Source organism: Neolamprologus brichardi, chromosome 22 (assembly GCF_056152115.1).
Source record: "Neolamprologus brichardi isolate AB-2024 chromosome 22, ASM5615211v1, whole genome shotgun sequence".
Lineage (NCBI taxonomy): Eukaryota > Metazoa > Chordata > Actinopteri > Cichliformes > Cichlidae > Neolamprologus > Neolamprologus brichardi.
In genome coordinates this window covers 24479579-24502177 of record NC_142124.1, presented here as the reverse complement: position 1 = coordinate 24502177, position 22599 = coordinate 24479579, and the positions used below count along the sequence as shown (strand labels likewise).

General features: G+C 43.3%; 1 protein-coding gene across 1 annotated transcript; it reads right to left on the bottom strand.

Moving 5' to 3' along the window:
* Positions 1 to 287: 287 nt before the first annotated feature.
* Positions 288 to 19858, bottom strand: trak1b (trafficking protein, kinesin binding 1b). The gene is made up of 18 exons (XM_087835147.1): positions 19696 to 19858; positions 18634 to 18828; positions 15815 to 15891; positions 15573 to 15689; positions 15399 to 15499; positions 15165 to 15270; positions 14997 to 15075; positions 12943 to 13073; positions 12765 to 12839; positions 12531 to 12668; positions 12375 to 12451; positions 9586 to 9834; positions 9195 to 9472; positions 5405 to 5523; positions 5018 to 5225; positions 4700 to 4805; positions 3704 to 3829; positions 288 to 3348 (listed from the first exon to the last, which is right to left on the bottom strand). Exons 3-18 carry the CDS (start codon positions 15863 to 15865, stop codon positions 2754 to 2756), a joined length of 2556 nt encoding a protein of 851 aa, XP_087691273.1. The 5' UTR covers positions 15866 to 15891; positions 18634 to 18828; positions 19696 to 19858; the 3' UTR covers positions 288 to 2753.
* Positions 19859 to 22599: the final 2741 nt, after the last annotated feature.

Sequence of the window (22599 nt, the reverse complement as noted above, 5' to 3'; positions counted from 1 at the left end):
TCACCTGTGGCCAGCCTAAGTTTAATAAGCAGCCTTCGTCATATCCCCTCCACGAGATCCAGATGGTGAATGGGTAATGGATGATGACTGCAGACAGACAGATGAACGCAATACACATCCTCGCCGTCGCGTGTCGAGTTATTTGTGAGCACCATCTGCTGGAGGAGGCCAAGTAATCATTTCCTGCGTGTGTGGCTTTTCTTTACGTCGTTATTACCCCGCTTCAATTCTGAGTCATGTTTTAAAACTCCATCACACAGAAAGGGAAAAGAAATCCTATTAATAAATTATTGTTTGATGACTTTTTATTTGGAAAAACCCTGATTACATGCTCACCCAGATACTTACAGCGATGTGTGGTTCTTGGTTAAAGCACTACACATAATGGTTCATCTACACATGACATTATAGTGACTGTGAACAGTATATATATATATACAGTGTGTAAGACAATGCTATTTTTTACAAAAAAGATATCTTAAAATTAAGATTTTTAAAAATAAATAAACACAAGTGCAATCTATGGTTGTGTGAGCGCCTTCGGACCGGCATGACAAGGGAAAAATCACAAACACAAAAGGCTGAGGCACTGTATTGCTTCACTCTCTGATAAAACCATAAAACAATAAGGGAAAAATAGCTGAAAGCTTCCAACCACGATAAAGCAATCCCTCAGTGTATTGATCTCTCCAGTTCAGTGGAAGTACCATCAGCTTTACTGTCTAACGGCCATTTAGAAAATGAAACTGAAGTACCTTTAACACTGGCGTGAAATCTATTTGATGATTTAGTGAAAGTGACTTGTTAGACTCTCACTTAATCCCTTCAAAAGAAAGGAGAGAGAGACAGAGGATGACATATTTTATGAATTCGGTGTACTTTTTTTAAAACCACTTATGAAATTTTTATCTGCTAGTATTGAAGTAGAAAGGCATGTTTCAGTGCTACAGCGACTACAAATAGCCAGCCAGTGCATGGAAGATTTAGCAGAGTGCACCTGTGTGAGTCTGGATGTGCGTGGGATTCTGTGGACGTGTTTCCGAAAAGGCAAGAGTGGGAGTACTACATCTAGCCAGCAGAGTCAGTCTCCAAAGCAGGAATCCGAGTGATATTTCAGTAGCTCACTTTCAGTGTATTCTGTTTTAACGGGTCAGTTCACCCAATTATGTAAAATTAAGTTACATAAAACTGGCTTTGTGTGTCCAGAATTTTAGATATCTGAATACTAGAGAGTGAGCAAAGATTACAGCAGCTCTATAAAGAGTGCTTTGACTTACATGCAAAACTCAACATGCTAAAAATGACAAGGAAAGACTTCCAGATGCTCAAAAGCATTTCATAGAGGGTGCTTGTGCATCCATCCATACATCCTCTGCCTCCTCCGGGTAGGACTTGTCATCAGGTGATCCTATTCAGATGCCTGAACCCCCTCAACTGCCTCCTTTTGATGTGGAGTAGTAGTCCTCCAAGTCCCGCCTGAATAACTAAGCTCCTCCCCTTATTTCTAAGTGAGACCCATTTCTGCTGCTTGCATCAATTCTTTATGTCACCACAGGGTGGGAACAGCTACCATTAAGGGTTCCTCCCTTAATGGCATGTAAATGCTATCAATTCTTTCCTGATCAATCCGTGGGCATTAGAAAATGACAAAATATTTATGTATATTATTAGCTTCTGATTAAGAAAACTTTAAGTAAATGCGTTTTTATTTCGGTGCAGACATATTGTCAGTTTTCCACTTTAGATTAATAAGAAGCATTTGTTGCTCATTGACATGGAAGAAACTAGTTACCGTCTTAAGAGTTAAAGTCAAAATAAAGCTGAGGTGGGCGTGTTTGTTTTCAGTTTTGCAGGAATTCTGGCAAAAATTGAAACTCAGACCTGTTGCAGCTGGAGAGAAGGTGAGCCTCTCCATCAATTTTAGTTAGTCTCATCATTAAAACCAGAACTACAGCAGGTGTTCGAAATATAAGCAGCTGCATGTATTATTCAGCACCTTCCCACTGTCTATCAGAAAACTGACTAAGTGTTCCTTCCTAGACCCGTCCTGTGAGATCCAATCAAATTCACATTTAGCACTCTTGGCTTTTAGAAGCATGACGTACCTGAACGGCATAATTAAATGACTTTTCCCCCCCTAAAACTGCATTAGCCTTTTCCCCTTAATTTTTACATCATTACGGCGTATTAAAAGAGTTCGCTTCTCGAAGAAAAACACTTACTAATTTTTATAAAAATGAAGATGAATGCAGGTGACGTGGGAGCACTTGTTTTCAGTTCGGCAGGAATTCTGGCGAAAATTTTAATTCAGACCTGTTAAAGCTAGAAAGAATGTAAGCTTCGTCATCACCGTTTAATTTAATTTAATAACTGAAAGTCTTTAAATGTCACTGTTCAGTGCTTACACAGAAGAGCCTCCAATCTGTCCGGTCATTTTAGCAATATCTCAAAATCTGGGCACACAAAAGCAAAAGTACAGCACAGACAGTATAGAAGATGTTGCTGTGTAGTGTGGATGAACTAACCCTTTAAGTTATTTTTCTCTTCGTTCAAGCGTGAATCACCACTGTAAAGCACTACAGAGGTGTAGTGTTTGTGTAAAACTGTAGCTGTGATTAGAAATAGGTCAGTAGTGCCATGTTGCTGTTGTACAGTGTGAATATTTTTATGGGCTCCAGGTGACTGATCAACAGCCAGTCCTTGGCCCTGCTGGGCTCCTACTCATCTACCCTGTTGGCCAGCAGCTACCCAGACTACTCTTGGGGCCCTGGGGCTTTCATGACCATGCTGGCTCCAACCATGCCTGGATAACTCCGGTTCCTCCTCATTCCATCAGGTCCAAAAGGGGAGCCAGATCTACGCAGTCCACCCAGAGGCCCTAGCATGGGACCAGGGCTCATCGCTCTGCTTCCGGGGGCTCCAGCCACACCCAGCCGCTTCACCTTGTCTACCAGGTTCAGATTGTGGACGGCCACGCTAACGTCTGTTTGGCTTTCACAGTCCCTCCCTCGCTGCCTGCCTCTCATCCCCCCTGTCACCTCCTTCAGGATGGAACGGGCTGGTTTGGAAGCCAGGAAGTTCTCATAAGAAGGACTCTTGAAGTCAAAGCCAGCGGAGCTTGGCACAGCTGAAGCTCCCTGTCTTGTGGGAGAGTTTGGAGGGGTCGAGGGCCGCATAGGATCGGGATTAGGTGTTCGGTTGGGGGCAATGGAGGTGCTTAATAGGACTCCTCCGCTGCCCTGACCCTGCTCCAGGCCCTGGCTCTGGTGATACACAGCTGCTGAGATTCCTCTCTCCTGGAGAAGACGTACCAACCCCAGGGAGGTGCTGGTGGTGCGTGTAGCATCTCTGCACAGACATGAGACAATATACACACATAATGTCCTTTCTTAAAGGAACAGTTCACACCAAACTCAAATGCATATAGTTTTTCTGCTGATTATTTATCCAAATAAACAGCCAGCTATAACCAAGGAACTACACCTGTCAACCAAAGGAAGCACTCAGCCTGACAGAGAGGGAAGGCATTAATGCTTACAATACCACAAGTCTGTGATCTCATGCAGTTGAATGCAAACTTACTTTTTATATGCACTCAATTAAATATGACATTATATAAAATATGAAATTAGCTAAAACAATCTTTTGATTTTACTTTGTCTTTTAAATAAAAAGGAAAATGTCAGAATATGCAGTTTCTTGCCTGAGGTTAGTTGAGGATTCAGAGGGCCTGAGACTGAGCCTGCGGGACGTGCAGGGAGTAGCAGCAGGAGTACCCAGCAGAGTGCTGGTCATCACACAGGAGGACGATGCAGGCACTGGGTTTAAACTGGAGGGAATGAGAAGATTTCATCTAGGTTAACAAAAAAATAAAAAATATATAAATCACACTTTCAGATGGTCTCATCATTAAAACCAGAACTACAGCGGGTGTTCGAAATATAAGCAGCTGCATGTATAATTCAGCACCTTCCCACTGTCTATCAGAAAACTGACTAAGTGTTCCTTCCTAGACCCGTCCTGTGAGATCCAATCAAATTCAGAATGAGTGCACATTTAGCACACTCAGCTTCTAGAAACATGATGTATCTGAACGGTGTATTTAAATGACTTTTTTTAAGAACTGCATTCGTTTTTTCCCACTTAATTTTTCATGTCACTACAGTGTGTGAAATGGCATTAAGTGCAGTTTTAACTTTCTAAAAGGGCGCGCTTCTCAAAGAAAAACATTTACTAATTTTTATAAAAATGAATTACTCAAATTTTTTTTTTATTGTAAGGTAAATACCCTACAATAATACAAAGAAAACTCAGAGCCAGAGTTTCATTTTAAGCGTCGTTATAAGACCATTTTTAGCAGAAAAGCTCAATTCTGCAGGAGTCAGTTATAGGTAAATTTAGTCAGGGTCACTCTAAAAAGAAAAAATATATTTCCATGTGCAACGATGTCCATGGCTCTGGGAAGCAGCAATAAGCCCCCGGCTCTGAGTAGAGTAGCATTAAAAGGTTATGCTGGGGAGGAGGTGGGTTACAAAGCAGCATGCAGGTATAGGCAGGCTAAAGGAGCTTAAAGAGTGTGCCCATATTGAGAACTGTTATTCTCATCGCCTGCCTGAACGAACACTATGTGTGACTTTCAGTGGCTCGAATAATAACAAAGAGTCGACTCTGATCACAGACACTTAATGATGCCACTCACCTTGGCGTAACCCGCGTCTGCTCATCAGTTGGATGGAGGATCCGGCAGGTTGTAAAGGTGTAAGTGGAGCTGGTGTGAGCCATGCATTTACCTGGGTAGTATGCAGCTGGAAGTCAAACACACACAGCCCGTCACTGTCAGTCAGCACTTTTTAGCCTTTTGTACATGTTCGACAATGTGGAAGTATTTATGCACTATACTGCCAGAAGTGTTTGCTCACCTTCACACGCATATGAGCTTGAGTGAAATCCATTCTTAATTATACTTTTGGCGGTATAATGTATTTAGAGTCAATGAAAATTTACTATATGTCCTCACCCAGAGCATCGGTGTTGCTGAGGTGTGGTGATGGTGATGGTGAGGGCGGAGAAGGTGGGGCCAGGGTGACTGAAGGCTGTACGAGGTTGGCGTCATTTGTACTGGAGGTGGGGGCCACTGCCGGTGAGGCAGAAGCTGAGGAGGTGGGAAGATTTTGGAAGTATTGCTCTCCTGGCTCATCCTCCTCAAAGCCGCCCCATGGGTACGCCTTAACACAAACAAAGAGCCATGCAGGGAAGGGAGAGGAGTGCTTTACAGGTGATAAGGTTTGATTCTCGTTACCAGAGGATGGGCCTAAGTTTAAACCAATACAGTGGTACATGTAATCAACGGAGATGGTTTAGCGTGAACACAACAGATACACGCAGAGAAACCTCACACACAGACCTGCTCCAGCTCTAGTTCTAGAGGTCTGTAGCCCTTTGACACAACTCCTGGCCTGGCGTCCAAGATCACACCCAGGTGAGGCTGGGCTAACTGCTGCCAGTGGTGCAGAGTGGCAGATCCTGGTGGAGAGAAGTGGATTTAACTTAATGTACTTAACTCCACCTGCACCATCTCCAAACACACAGACAAAAAAACATTTAGGGGAATATGAAACTTTTTCAACTGGCTGCTTTACCTTCAGCAGATGTTTTCTACCTTAAATCTCCTGAAAATACTTGTTAGCATTTTAAAAGGCATTCCTATGTTAACAGGTTTTAAGAATTATATGTAACTGAGAAGTAACTAGCAGTAACAGCAACAAAACAGATATTGTGCACACACATATCTCAGAGTGTCAGCCAGTAATTCATGCAATTAAGAACAAAAAGTATTTTAGATCCTTTTCTCTAAAGAGCTCATCCGTCCAATAAAAAAGTGAAGATGAAGCTAATACTATAAGTGAAGAGGATGGCAGAGAAAGGTGAATATCAAAAAGCTATGAATATCAGAGGAATGATATGAAAAGGAAATGAAATGGAGGAGCAAAGCAGAATGAGAATCTTTTTATTAAGACAGCCACATGGATTAATGACAGAAAATAAACAGAGACAGCAAAGAGGTGACAGAGTGAGCAGTGAAAAAATGAAAAAGCTTAAAAAATTTATGAATGAATATGGACAGAACAATGTGTATAAATATATAAGAATACATATAAACAAATCCACAACAGCAGGGCTTCTGCATGCCATCTGGGTGTTTGCAAGGTGAAGGGGATAGATTCAGTTTAAATAAAGTATAAAATATTACCAGCAGAGGGCAGCACAGGCCAAAGGAACCTGCTTTGAGTGGTTCTATTCTACTTTGCATTATTTTCTATTGCATACAGAGTATTACATTACAGTGCTGGACGCTCATAATAAACAAAGTTTCATATAAAGACCTCAGAGTATGTGCAAATCCCTGAAGCTCGCGATTCAGACTTCTCTTAATGGCCAGCAAGAGCAGGTTTCCCTAATTTTGTCAACTTTGGCAGCAGTGTTGCCAACTCCTCAGTAAGGTAAATCGCTATTGGTTGTCCTAAAAGTCGCTAAATGACGTCATCACTTAATTAGCATAATTGGTGATGCTTATGTATTTGCAAACTATGTTGTAGGAGAGAGAAATAACATTGTAGAAGAGACATAAAGTCAGTAAAAAACAGCCTAAATGCATTTAGGATATATTTAGAACTACAAATTAAATTTCTTTTAGCAATTATTGTTTTTTTTATTATGTCACAATTCCAACTCTCCTCCTTTATCCAGGCTTGGTACCGGCAAAAGTGACCCGAAATAGGCAGTCTGGCGGAGTTACTTTTTGTGTTTGTTTGTGTGTGTGTGTTTTTAAAGTAGTTTTAAACCTTGTGATCCACAAAAAGTAAGAGTAAAAAAAGAACTGACTGTTATAGTCAGGGCGGGAGCAGCGGCTTCGCTCATGCGCGATTCATTTGCAGTTTGGAGGCGTAGGGGTGAACACAGTAGCGGTTTTTGATACGGGCGACACGGGCGGTTTGCCGGGGCGGCATCGTGGTGGGGGGCGGCATCACGGGCATCGGAAAAAAAATAAATAAATACTCGTACTCATGCTGCTCCGACATCATGCCAGCGCATATCGGGAATGGCATAGGCACCGATCGGTTTTCTATCGCCCATTTGCTGGGAGTAAGAGCGCCCTCCGTTTGCGAGGTGCGCCTGCTGCTTGCAGCCGGGGCGGCGGGGGATTCTCTGGCTGGCTGGAGCAGCATCTAACACCCAACTCGCAAAATAAAACAAACACGAAAACACCAGACATTATGATACAGACTTATAATGTGCACTGATGTTTTTTCGAAATTCTATAAAGTGAGCGCGAGAGCCCTCGTGCGCCTGCTCGCTGCTGAAGTCAAAGTAAACTTTATTGTCATCTCCGCTACATACAGTCCAGAGAGATGAGACGACGAGGCTCCAGTTACAGCAGTGCAAGTAAACAAACAATATATATAAGAAGATGGGTGTTCATACTGGAGTGCAAAATTAAAACCAATGGAAGATGGACAAGAAAGCTCAAAGCCATCAGGTCCTCAGTTTAGAAAAAATAGAAAAGAAGAGGAGGAGAAACGAGCAAATGATACAGGTAAGCAGATGTGTTATTGGATAATGGCAGGTCATGTATCCTGAAACAATCAGAATCAGAATACTTTATTAATCCCTAAGGAAATTATGTGGGTTACAGTTGCTCCAAGAAGAAATAGTAGTAGTAACAGACTAAACTCCAAACAATTCATTATGTTACAGATTTTAATATTAATTAGTCATTGTCAATTGTTGATTTATCCTGTTCTCATTGTATGACAAATTATGATGGCTGTTTGGTAGCCGTTTGCATACAATGCATACTCTCTCTCTCTTCATATGTGTGTGTGTTTCTCTGGTGAAATTCAGTATTGTTCCGACAACTTCTTCCTTCTCTCACCCCAACCGGTCGCAGCAGATGTCCGCCCCTCCCTGAGCCTGGTTCTGCCGGAGGTTTCTTCCTGTTAAAAGGGAGTTTTTCCTTCCCACTGTCGCCAAAGTGCTTGCTCATAGGGGGTCATATGATTGTTGGGTTTTTCTCTGTATCTATGAAGTGCCTTGAGGCGACATTTGTTGTGATTTGGTGCTATATAAATAAAATTGAATTGAATTAAATTGAACATTTTTATGTCAATGTGTGTGTGTGTGTGTGTGTGTGTGTGTGTGTGGGTGGGGGGTGGGGGGGGGGGGGGGGCGCCAGAGGGAGTATTCGCCCAGGGCACCAAACAGGCTAGGACCGCCACTGGGTGAACATGTCCTGTTCTGACAGCAGCTGGGGGTGACTTCTGCGTGAGGACGATCCGCCGCCTATGAGCGCTTTGGCACGGGTTGCTTTTTAGAAAAAAAGTCGCTAAGTTGGCAACACTGTTTGTCAGTAGTTTTAAACCTTCTGTTTGCGAGGGACAACCAATCAGAATACACGCGCCTTAAAAAGAACAGGCAGGAAGCCACAACAGTCCGTTTCTGACAACGGTACCAAGGTTCAGTAAAGTAAGGTTAGTTTGAACTGTGAATCATATAAAACTAATCTAGCACAGAGGCCAGTAATAAATATTTGGCACTGATCTGGAAAAGAGCATAATCTTCTTTAAGGTTAAATCTAAGACACCAGCTCCTAAATTGTACATGCTGACTGAATACTACTGTGACTCTATCACACTGTATAGACCTAAGGTCTGCCTGTTTCCCCTTTTAGCCCCCGATCAGTTCATGAGCAGCAGTCTGTGATTTGGATAGACTCCGTCTTACTTCCTCCGTGTAGTGCATGAGTGCTCAAAGCCACCCTCTGGGCTGGGTTTCTTTGTAATAGCTGTGTGGAGATGCAAAGCTGCCAGACTTGTGATGATGCATCAGAGACCAGAAAGAGTTGAAGAGCATCAGAGACAGGGGCCTCTCTGTCCACTCTTGCGCACTCCTCATCTTCTTGCTGCCGGCTCGGTCTCTAGCCCACCTCCTTCCCCTCTCCCTCTCTATTCCAGCTCCAGTCTTCCTCGTCCATCCCCACACTCTCTCCCTTTCCCCTTGACTGCCATCTTGCCTCCTCTCCCCCTCTGTTCCCCAGCTCTGCCTGCTCCCTTTTTTTGCCCCGGCCCCTCGGTGCCTCTCTCCTTCCAGGTTTCTCCCTGCCTTGCCGTTCGCTCCGTGCTCCCTTTCTACCTCACCTTCGAGTGGTTTGACGATCTGAAGCTTGTCGGGGAGGTAGGGCCCTCGCGAGGCCCAGAGGTGGAGGTTTCCAAGGGACATGATGCTTTCGGATGGGGTTAAGAGACTCTCCTGGCCCAGGGCATCGTGGAGTCCAGGGTGTCCTCCCCGCCGTCGCTCTCGCTCCTCTTCAAAGAAGCGCCTTTCACTTAAATTGTTTTGTCGGCGCAAAGACAGGCGACGCAGAGCAAGCCGCAAATCCTCTGCCCCACTTGCCTTCTTCTCCTGGCCCTCTGTTCTGTTGACAGAGCAGGGTTAAAACAAAAATCAATCAAATGTTTTAAAATAAAATCATTCTTGAGAAAACTGAGTTTGATTCATGCAGATGACAGCAGCTTATCTCGGTCTTACCTGTCCTGATTGGATGCTGTCTCCATTAGGATGCTCTGCGTTCGGTTATCAAGGGCTACATTTTCTCCACTAAGGTCACCTCCAAATATGCTGGAGTGGGGTGTGGAGAGACCACTTGATTGGGGTGACGTTCGAGCTGACAGGGACTGGTTAGAACCCGGGATGTTGGAGTTGGTTGGAGTCAGAGAACGCTGACGAACTGTCTGGTTAACATTTTTGACCGTCTCAAATACACGTTTCCGATGGACCCTGCAGAAAAGAACAGAAACCGGTGAAAACGCGCAGCTGCGTGACAAATGTTGTGCTGGCTAAAGCTGGCTAATTTTATCCGGGGTAACTTCTCAGTGCTAAATCAGTGTCCGACAGCTGGAGGCGAGTAAACGGCAGCCATGGTATAACGCTTCTTCCCTTCTTCCATAGGAGTATTATACTGATGCTCTTCAACAGTGGTTCACAAACCTTTTTACCTAAGTTACTCCCAAAGATGGACTCAAGAACGCTTCACCAAGGTTGCATTTATTTGAACTCTTAACATTAAACAAATCCCAACTTTAAGTCGAGTGTTTAAAGCGACTAACAATCAGAGTGAAGAACACCATCCACCATAGCCGTGTGAAAAAGAAAGTTTTCTTGTGACACTATGGAGTTCTGTGAAAAACTAATACTCCATGTAGCTTATAGAACCATCAGTAATAACCTGAAGCGATTGTTTTCTCTATGACTTAAGCCATCTCTCACATTGTTGCTTCAGTTTATTGAGGTTTCCAGGCATCCATTTGTGCACAGGTCTCTTAAGGTCTTGCAACATAACTCACTAGAGTTGAGGTCTGGACATTGACTGGATCGTTACAAAACCTTGATTCTTTTCTTTTTCATGCTTTTGAACAGTTGTTGTTGTGCTTGGGATCATTGACACTAATGCTAAGATTTAGCTGTCAGACAGATGGCTGTGAATTATGACCAGAAGTTTCCAGAAAGCAGTGGAGTCGAAGAAGTAGCTTTCTGGATTTTTGTGCAGTTTCTTAAGCATTGCATGGTTTGAACTTTGGGTGATTTTTTTTGGACGCCCACAACTAGGAAGATTGTAGTACTATGTTAACACATACCCGAATGCTACAGACCAGGAAACTGCCAGGAAAAGAGAGGTACCCACACTTGCTGATGATCAGTTAATCAAGTGCATTTGATTATAAGCACCTGGCTGCAACTTAGCCTTTTAACATGGTGTGCTTAGTTTTTCACAGAACTTCATGACAGCGTAGTAGACAGTAGTGTCCATTATTAGCGATTTAATAAGGAATTTCTGTATGATTACCATTCATCAGTTACACTTCATTTCATTACACTTTACATTTTAACCAGTCTTTTCCTATTTTAAGCTACTACCTTATTATAAGTGTATTCATTAGGTTTTGTTACTATTTTTTTTTAACAATTTAACTATTATAGCTAGCAATTTTAGCTAGAATGATATTTAGCAGTTTAGCTAATCCTCTCCAACTGTATCAGATCTGGTATTTAGCACAAATTAACAGTGTCTGTGTATTTTAGCTATACAGCTTGATAAATAAAAGTCTGCTAGCATTAGCTGATAATTTAATACGCCACCTGTTCATCCAGACATGGTAACTTCAGGCTTCTAAAAAAGAACATGACAGTGGCTACAATGCTAATGCTAAATCTAAACATTTCCAAAAGTCCAAACTCAATAGGTGAGGTCACAGTGGTTACATTCCTTTCATACACACTGTATTCATAACTTTGACTAGATACTATGCTTATGTACAGTGGCGGTCGTAGCCTGTTTGGTGCCCCGGGCGAACACTTCCTCTGTATTTTGCACAACCCAGCATTCAAATCATGAATAGATAATGGGCTTGGATTTACAATATTACGAATGAAATGTGCTCTATTTGGAAGCAGCCCCCCCCCCCCCCCCCCTTCGAGGGGTTGTGTGTGAGACTTTAAATCATCAAACTGTAAATTATAAATTTTAAATTGTTATTGATCTCTTTACCCCTGGTCCTAAAGTGTATATTTATTTTCTTACTCTTCTTATATATATTGTTTGTTTACTTGCACTGCTGTAACTGGAGCCTCGTCATCTCGTCTCTCTATATACTGGACTATATGTAGCGGAGATGACAATAAAGTTTACTTTGACTTCATCAGCGAGCAGGCGCACTGAGGGCTCTCGCGCTCACTTTATAGAATTTTGAGAAAACATCAGTGCACATTATAAGTCTGTATCATAATGTCTGGTGTTTTCGGGTTTGTTGTTTTGTTTTTATTTTGTTTTATTTTGCAAGTTGGTTATTAGATGCCGCTCCAGCCAGCCAGAGAATCCACCGCCGCCCCGCCTTCACCTTCCTGTGCCGCAAGCAGCAGCCGCACCTCGCAAACGGAGGGCGCCCTTACTCCCAGCAAATGGGCGATAGAAAACCAATCAGTGCCTATGCCATTCCCGATATGCGCTGGCTGATGTCGGGGCAGCATGAGTACGCCCCCCACCATGATGCCGCCCCGGGCAACTGCCCGTGTCACCTGTATCAAAAACCGCTACTGCTTATGTATACTTTTAGAAAAAGTTTTGAAAAGACTTTTAGTGAGCTATGCTGGCTAGTTTATCACTTTTTTTGACAATTACTTATGCATTTACTTTTCACCGTAGTATATTTATTTTGGCTATCTATTTCTACTGTCTGTCCATTACTCTTTTGATCAAACAATTCCCAAACCTGTTCCCATGTTTGGGAATTGGCATCTAGTATGCATCCATGAATACCTACTTCTGTTCTTCACACTCTGGGTCATCAAGACTCAGCTCCTTCCTCATCGTTCCCTCAATCTCAGCTGCCAGAGAGTCCTGCAACATATAAACTTTTAAGAGGGGAAGACAATGCCTACAAGCAAAGAGAGGCACACACACTTTTACAGTAACTCACCATCGGGTACAGTCCCAGCGGGTGATATCGGCGTGGGGTTCCTGCAGGGTAGTTTCTGTTTCTCAGGTTCTTCAGCTCCTCCTGAGCTTCATGCAACATCTCAATGCACTCTGAGTACTTCTCTTCTAACTCCTGGAGCTGTTGTATCGTAAACACAGCAATTAAACTCACATTCACAGTATTTAGGGAACAAACTGTGATTGGGGACAAGCTTGGAAAGCAAAGAGAAGTTACCTCTGCTGTGAGCTGCCTTTGGGCATCTTTAGCTGCCAGCAGGTGTTGAGAGAGCTCCTCATTTTCCACTGCATACTAGACACACAAATGCAGCTTTGACTGAGCAAACAGCTAAACAGGACAAGACCAGTAAAAATATAACCAGTCAAAGTATATACTTGTGTGCTTATATACTCACAGATTTGGCTTTCTTTTGCAGATCTACTATCTGAGAGAGGAGGTGTGTGATCTCTTCTTGCTGTCGTGATGCGTCTTCAGTCTTACGGGCCAGTTCCTCTGCTATAGCAGAAATCTGAAGACTGGACAACCCTTAAAGTTTGACAGGGAGTTCAAAAAGAGCACAGAGAAAAATGAGATCAAAATGTGTTGAGAAAAAACATTTTTCTGCACTGCACATAAAATATAAATGAAATCAGAACACTTCAAATTTATATTTAAAGTGCAATGAAACACTGAAATAAAAACTTTAAAAAGAATAATTTTTAAGGTTTAAAAAAAACAGTAATTTTGACTTTGCTACTGCTAACTTCAAAAACAGGGGCATGCAGCACAATTTATATACATTCACAACAACGGTCAGCTCAAGGTGCTTTACATTGCACGACAGTGTTAGAGAGACAACCAACCAACAATCAACTGATCCCCCGTGCATAGAAGCTTGATTCCACCACTGAAAAAATAAAACTCCCATCCATTACTTGAAATTTGAAGTTATTTTCTCCAATTTTCGAGTTATGGAGGGCATTTTTATTTTGTTATAAACAAACTGTCATACATCTGTGAGCGACCACTCTGACAGTGGAAACAAAAAACTCCCTTTTAACAGGAAAAAACTCCAGCCAGGCTCAGGGAGCGGCATCCATCCATCCATCCATCCATCCATTTTCTTCCGCTTATCCGGGGCCGGGTCGCAGAGGCAGCAGCCCAAGCAAAGAAGCCCAGACCTCCCTCTACCCAGCCACCTCCTCCAGCTTGTCTGGGGGAACACCAAGGTGTTCCCAGGCCAGCCAAGAGATATAATCTCTCCAGCGTGTCCCGGGTCTATCCCGGGGCCTCCCGGAAAACCTCACCCAGGAGGAATCCTTGTCAGATGCCCGAATCACCTCAACTGGCTCCTTTCGATGTGGAGGAGCAGCGGCTCTACTCTGAGCCCCTCCCAGATGGCTGAACCTCTCACCCTATCTCTAAGGGAGAGTCCAGCCACCCTTCGGAGGAAGCCCATTTCCACCGCTTGTATTCACGATCTCGTTCTTTCGGTCACTACCCACAGCTCGTGACCATAGGTGAGGGTACGGACGTAGATCGACCGGTAAATTGAGAGTTTCGCTTTTACACTCAGCTCTCTCTTCACCACAACAGACCGGTACAGCGTCCGCATCACTGTGGCCGCCGCACCAATCCGTCTGTCGATCTCCCGCTCCCTTCTCCCGTCACTCGTGAACAAGACCCCGAGATACTTAAACTCCTCCACTTGGGGCAGGAACTTGTCCCTGACCCGGAGTGGGCACTCCACCCTTCCACAAAAATTTTTTTTTTTCACTATATATTTTTCAGTCTGTTGTCTGCTCTTCAAAAATGCTGATTAAATCCAATTAAAAATTAGATAAAGTTGTAACAAGATATGATTCTAAATGAGTTGCATCATTGCCATAGACAATATAAAAGGTGGATGTAGCTACCATGACATCACTCAATGATTTCTGAAGTACTGCTCTGACGATGCATTTTCGCTGTTACTTTATTGCAAAGCCGCAGATGCGATGAAGAAGAAAGAGTCTCACTATGAAACAACAAACTCGAACTACTACTAACTACTTGACAAGATGTGACAAAATGTGAAAATGATCAGCTATTGAACTTGGAGTTTCTTACCAAAGATAACCTTCACAGACTTAACTTTTTATCCAGCATGATCCAAACCAAGTCAGTGTTTAAAGAGGTCAAGTCATAAAGCCATTTTCTTGTAGACTTTTGGGACAGTTACATATATTACAGGAAGTCTACCACAGCTTTTGCCGTCCAGTAGAATCCAGATTTAAGGCACTTCCACTCTGGCTTCAATATTCTGCCCTGGAAGCTGCAGCCATATTATATACTGTAGAGTGATTGCATTGTGTTTTTATTCAAATATTACACAGCATGCAAACTCTTGGAGGGAGTTGTGTAAAGAAAAACAGGCAATTTCACACACAGAAGCTCCAAAAAAGAAATTGGTGGCGAGACAAAACTCACTGAGCTCTTTGACACAGTCGTTCACAAGCTGCTGCTCCTTTTCTTCATAAGTTTCGGTCTCTGACTTTAGATGGTTAGCCTGCGAGTAGACGTCCACAATTACACAAAATACTCTGAGCCGTTTCGGTAACTCACCTCCGGTGTTTCTCTCAATACTGCGTGTGATACCTCTGAGCGGAGTGACAGGTTCTCCTCTTCCAGCTCTTTGAGTTTCTTTTGGAGCGTGTCGCTCACAAAGCCTCCTGAAGCAGTTTCCACTTTGCTTTTTTTACCCCTTCAGGAGACGAACACAAATTTAAGCATGGAATTTACAGCCAGTACAAGTGAGGTTATATTTTTCCACCTGTGAAATGGTAACAGTATTCACACATTTTAGGAGGGACATTAAGAAAGGAAACTAACGTTGGGGAACTGCTGGATTCATCCTCGATCTCTTCAGCTGCATTGGTGTAAAACTGCAGCAGCTCATCCTTGAGGTTCAGCTCATGGTGCAGCTGGGCAACCTGAGGACAGGTACTGTTCAACACCTGTAGCACCAAAACAATTTTTCCTGGTCTAAATTTCTGTGAGGCATACCTCCTCTGTGATTTGTCCCACTTGTTCCTCCAAATACTCCTTCTGCTCTGTGAGAGTCCGGTTCTTCTTAAGGAGCGACTGGCCAATCTTTGCAGCAAGCTCCAGATCTCTCTCTTTCTATTGGTTGCAATGTAGGAGAAGCAAACAGAGGAGAGGAACATCTCATTATCATTTGGTCTGATTAAAAAAAAAGAAAAGCTTCAATTTACCCTCAAAGAACTGGCAAAATTAAAATACCTCACCTCTTCCAACAAACGTGTGACAGCATCAATGTCATTGTAGGTTTTCGTCATCTGGCCCACTCTGTCTGCACATAGCACTGTGGAAAAAACAAAAAAAGAAAACCCAACCGAACATGAAAACACTGAATGACCTTCTGGTCATCCCATCACTTGAGTTGTGATCCGCAAACATGTGTGACTGCATGCAAAAACGGCCCCATTATGTAACACAAAGAGTATTTACACACTCAGAGGAAGTGGACGTGCCACGTATAGCGTGCAACACTTCCATCACCGCTGTTTGGAAATGCACGAGCAGGCGTTAAAGGGGAAAGGGTCGTGTTCCATGGCGCACAGCGTGGTGGCTCTGCTGCCGCGGGGGTGGCAGCAATTATTGACTTCAGAGCTCGAATCGATAACGTGCTGCACAAAGTTATCGAATCCATTATGGTAAGCCTCTGTAATCCTGTTGGTACGCTAAACAACACAAAAACTTCCCATTTCTGAAAGCAAATTTAGGTGATGGCACTGAAATAGTGATCAGCGCTGGTTTACAGGGGTACAACAGATAGCCGTGGAAATTAGACAGGAGACATGCGTCATCTTAGTGAGGCGAACTAACTAAGAAACAAACACCGGAGCAAAACTATCAGCAAGAAATAATACAGCTTTTCTGCATTACTGGAGCTCTGAAATGATGAGACTGCAGCCTGTGATCCACCACAGTCAGGAAGCAAAGAGGAACAACGACATTCAACAAAAATCAAAGTACTGAAAAGAAACTAATATCCCAATCATTTGATCGCATCTTAACATTGAGCAGTCCTCCGGCCCACACTCATCCCTTTCTAATCTCTGCTCTTGCTGTCCGTATCCTCCACTTGCCTTGATGACAATCGACCGCTGGTCCAAAACACTGATCCATTTGCTTTCTGTCTCTCTCATGCCACTGCTCAGCTACTGTATCACAGGCTTACAGACTATATTACCCTCCACCCACACGGACGTCCCTGTGTTGGTGGAGCGAGAACAAGGTAGGCGGAGAGATGAGAGCGAGCGTGTGTGCATCCGTTTTGGTTCCACAGCTGCGGAGGTGAAGTGGAAGTTGTGTTATGATTGGACAGGCGAGGATGCATTATCCAGGACAGAGTCAATAGAAGTGACTCCCACTTCTCTCATTTTCATCTTTCTTTCATTACCTCACTTCCTCTGTCTTCTGACTCATTCTTTAGCACCGCTGCTAACACAATAGACTGGCAACCCGTAATCAAACTTCCTCAGCAATTAAACAACTTAGCTGTATGCTAAGATGTCAAAGCTGAAATCATTTTTTATCTGAGTAAAGCTCAGGGATGAGTCTATCTGAACTGTAAAAACTCAATCTTAGAAATCATAACTCTACCAATCAATCTCAGATACGCACAAAATAAATGAAGAAAAAAATTCAACAGTGTTTCAGACAACATCCTTCACGTGACACGATCTAACATCTCAGTAAGCCAGTCAGATTCTTCCTCTTTTCATTAGACGACCTAAATTCTTCTTCACATCTTTCCATCGTGCAAGTTTTCCATGTGGGTCAAGGAAAAACTCATTTGCAAAAGCCATAGGAGAGATTTGACCAACTATACAACCCCAATTCCCAAAGTATTAAGTAAAAATATGAATAAAAAGATAATGCAGCGATTTCCAAATCTCATAAACCCATAATTTATCCACATGAGAACACAGATAGCAGAAAAAATTAAATGTTTAAACTTAACTTAAATTTATCATTGATTTGCAGATCAATGCATTCTGCCTTTATTCACATTTTACACACCGTATTTTCATTTTGTCCACTTTTTCATACCGGGTTATTAGAGACAACCATGTGGACAGAAGCTGAAATACCAGCTTTATCCATACAGGACAAAGACAGACGAGACTAGATTAGAATAGAAAACAAACAACCCAAATCTAACATTAACATCTTATTGAAGATCACTCTACTCAAGTGTATCTGATCTTCAAACTGATAATCACATCTTCTTGTGTCACGCCCACCAGCTGCACGTCCTCCTTCATCTGCATCTTGATGATCCGCATGTTTGATTTTGCACAGATTTTATGGCGGATGCTTGGTGGCTCAGGTTATACTTTATAAACAGATGCCATCAAAGATTCAAAGAACAATGTAATGCGATGACAGCAAGAGTTAATATTGTTTAATATTGCACATTAATCTTTAATGTGAGAAAGCCTCTGCAGACAGCGCTGTCCTTACTCCATAAACCTCTTCTGCCTACTCATAAAGCAGCAAATTAAGCAGAGTGCGGATATGATATACAGGGAGCGCAGCAATTATCCAGAATAAACGAAGATGCATTCATGTTTCAGGGCCAAACGGAAATAAAGGGCTTGGTATCCAAATGTTTTTATGGCTTAACTTTGAGCATTAAGTCAAACAGATTCATAAAAGACATCAAAGAGCTATTTGAAACCTGTCTTGTTCATCTACTGTAGGAGGGGTTCTCAAATGATTTTAAGGGAAAGACCCATAAAGGCAAGTAGAACACCCGAGTACCTCTTTATAACATCTACCCCATTTGAGTGCATGTCGACTACAATTTGTACTTTTTGCTGTCATTAAAATTATTTGTAGTCTAAAGCTTTTCGACTGAAACGCTTCTGCAATTTTAATATTGATAAACAACGTTTCAGTTTTAATCCTGCAGTTATAACCTGAAACCTTTAAGTAGAGAGTTCTGTTATCATTGCCTTCGGCAGCTTTTCCTTCTTGCTTTCAGTCTGTCTCGGTGTGAAACGTTTAAAGTACTGGTGCGATCGCGCAGACTTACAGAAGTATTTTAGTGTCTCTTCGATCTGCTCGGTGGTCAGGTCGAGCCTGGCCTCAGGAGCGACGAGGGGCGTGTGGAGCCAGTCGTCATGGTCGTAGCCGTAGACGGTGTCAGCCCGCAAGCGGTACACCGGCAGCTGCTCCTCCAGAAGACTGATGATCTCAAACTCCGGCAGGTCAGTGCTGTTACAGACATCTGGACATTAGAGGGAGAGAGAGAGAAGGGGGGGGGGGGATGAGGGTGGATGAGACGGGTGGGTTTTTTCTCCACTCGTTCCCTGCGTGACCACAGCGAGTCAGGTTTGTGATGGCCGACATTAAATCTGATCAAACATTTGAAAGGCAGGTTTACGTTTAATCAGAGACAAAAAATATTCTGCTAAAATAAAATTAGGTAACTCTTTACAAAACTCTTTTCTCTTTTTTTGGTAAGAGGACCTGTTTTAAACACAGCCAAGGTTTCAGATAAAGACATCAGACAGCACACGGCTCTGGCCCCTGGACACCTGCGGGTTCAAAGCTAATGTTTATGCGGAGCAGCCAATCAGGTGAAAGCTGGCTTAAAGGAAGCTGAGGGGCTACACCAATAGCACAGGATTGTCTTGATCTGTCAGTCATGCAAAGCTACTCTAGTAGAGTCCATGAATGAAACTATGGAGCTAGAATTTAACATAACCTATTTAATGTGAAATAATTTGAAAAACGAGCAATACTGTACTTTAAAAACAAAAAGAAACACTTGTGCATTTTAACTTAATTATGACTGCAAGCTTAGAACGGTAAAAGACTAGTTTCACCAACTGGTATCACTTTACTTTGATGCATGGCTACATCCATGTGCAAATTGTGGAAAAGTAACTTTTATTTTGAAAAATTACGTTTGGAATTGCACATATAAAATTGCTTTTTTTAAGAAGGAGAAGAAGAAGAAAAAGCAATAATAAAACTATTAAAAAAAGATTTATTAGAATAGTAATTTCAACACTGTCACCAGACGGTGAGCTGCATACTGAAAATTCTGTTGCTATATTTGGACTTTTGGATGATCTGAGTTCTTCTGCACCTGTGATGGTTTCGGCGTCCCTGCAGTCGGGAGGCTCCGGACGTGTCTCGGGCTGGTTGTACTCGCCCTCGCTCACATACTGCTCCTCGTGGTTGTGCCGCCGGTCGGGCTCAGGCTCTGACTCCGGGTCCTGGGACAAGGAGGGGGCTGGGGAGGCCAGCTTGGCTCACCTCTCGCTAGCGGAGAGAGACGGGGGCCATGGAGCTGGAGCTCCACTGTTGTAACGGTGACACGAGACAGACGATAGACAGCAGACACAGACACCTGCAGGGGACAGAAGAGAGGAGAAGCAGAGACCTTTACTTTTTCTGCTGCTGTGATCCAAAGTCCATTTCAATTAGGGTGTCTCTCTTTCCCTACAGACTCTTTACCACAAGTGCTGCTGCTGACTCTGCAAAGTGCTTCCTGCCAACAAGCTGCATAAAACCACAGCCTACCCACTGCAGACACCAGGTTTCATAAGTTGCAAGACTTAAATAAAAACAGACGGTGGTTGGAGGGGAACATTTATGCTTTTCTCTATTTCCTGTCATATATACAGTACAGTAGTGGATACCCATATGAAACATGGCCAAAGTTTCAAATCATGAGCTCAGGATATGTGCAAATAATGTCTGTGGGTCAAAAGAGTGGGCTTCAGACCTCTAAACTCTCCATTTCTAACACTTTTCCTAACATCTCCAGTTGGTGTCAGTGAGAGTGGACATCTCTGGTACAATCATCACAGGCATCCAGCTCTGGCTTGAATCACATAAGCTCCACCCACCTGCTTTTAAACCTTCTGTTTGTGAGGGATAGCCAACAGGAAGAAAAATGGTGCAAAGGCCTTGTGTAAGAGCTGTAAATCATGCAGATCTACTCCAGCAGACTCCAAATACATAAAAATAAAATATGGAGCTGGAAATGAGCATAAGAGGTCCCCTGTGCAGCTCTTTATAAAGACAATATACCGAAGAAGAGAAGAAAGAGTGTTCTACCTAATCGATCCAGTAACGTTAAATTAAAAGGACAAACCTTTTAGCTTCAGCCTATTCCAGCTGACCTCACAGTCACCTTAGACGGCCTCTTTCGCAGTCACACACTGTATTGGGATCCCTGTCTGAAATAAACACACCGGTGCTCATTCACGGTGACCTTGTATATTTCAGTTTGCATCCTGTAGGGATCAGCGTGTCGAGGCAGGGTAAAAACACACACAAGCCAGATGAAACAAATTCACCTGAGCGCCAGATCAAACAGCCGGTGCTGCAGCTCTGAACAAAAATAGAGCCTCACTAAAAGTCTCTGTGAATATGCATGAGTGTTTGTGTGAGCCAGTTGCATGAATAGCCGGTTACCTCTCTTAAGAGAGACATGTCAGTGCAGAAAGGGAGGGACACACGGGCAAGCACGGGTCTCTGTCATCACTGTAGCTGCAGTGCAACCTTGGAACGTCTTTCCCATTGCAGCAGTCTGAAAGCTGAACTCACACTGCTCACTGTGACAGCAGCATCTTATGGGAATTTCTCTATTTTTAAAAACCTCACCACATACTCTGTGGATGAAAGATGACTTCAGATTTGAACTGACAACACGCACATGCACCACATGCAGGTTTGGGATTAAAACAACACATTAAAGCTGCAATCCCGTGCTGACGAGGATAAACATGAGGTGCTTATTGGATGTCCTGCAGGCCCAGATATTACAACTGTCCCGCAATGAACGCTGATAGCTGCTCCTGCTGATTGTTATGCAGTAAATAGGCAAGGGTTCATTGAAGCGTGGGGCATACACAATGCCATGTCTGAGGGCGTGGCTTCATCTACATCAGCACCCGTCACGGATGCGAATCTGGGTTTTTGCAAATCGTGTCACCGTACAAGTATGACAGTAAGTACCAGGACCTGATCAGCTGACCTTATGATGCACGGCATCGCCATTAAAAGCATTTAATCGTGACAGCAGTGCATCAGCCACTACACGGACACTCACGGTGACGGATCCAAGCACGGTTCCTTGTCCGTGATCCAGAGAGGACTCGGGTGAAGCTGAGCGATCCTGCAGCTAGGAAATGTTTAGACAGTGAAAATGTTTCCAGGATGGCAGCCGAAGACGGTGTCTGCCACACAGTCCTCGGTCAGGCCGGGCTGGAGCGCCGTGACGGGGGATTTGCGCGGTCTGGACTCTCGTTCCACAGCGCAGACACCTCTGGATGATCAAGATCACCTTAGACCGCTGTCCAGACTCGCTCCTGACCTGGTCCACTGCTCCAGCCTTTCAGCCATCTCCCTCTGTCTCTCTGTTCTCTCACTTTCTCTGCGATCAACCTCCCTCGCCACTGTCACGCCACACAGCATTAGAATAATAGGACTTCTGGCCGAGACCTTCAAAATAAAATCCCTATTCCCTAACAGCTTTAAAAAACGTGAATGCATATTTTGCACCGTAGTAAGTATGCTGTTATCATGCGCCTGTAGAATACAGTGAAAGTGCACAATGATCATCTTGAGATTAACTTCTATTTCCACTTGATGATTTTAATATTTATTACGGTTTAAGTTGAAAAGTTTCGTACTTAGTAAACGCGTTGATGCTTTTAATTGTAAGGCGCTGCTTTATTTCGCACGGTTTCCTGGGTAACTGTATAAGACTTTACTTTTTTTCCCACCCTGCTGCCACCCAGAAGACTCCCAAACCAGAAACCCAACCCGTTCTGGACCGAGCATCAGTGACGTCACACGTGCCTAACAGGAAGAGGTTGGGGTGATCATTTGCGGGCAATTTAAAATTATAAGATCTTTACAGCTTTAAAAGCTTGTAAGGCTGGTTTTGTTGTAATCATGATAAGGAACATATTTAATTTCTAATCAAGAAATGTATTTGTCCAGAACAAAGTGGTCACGCTGAGCAATGATATTCTTA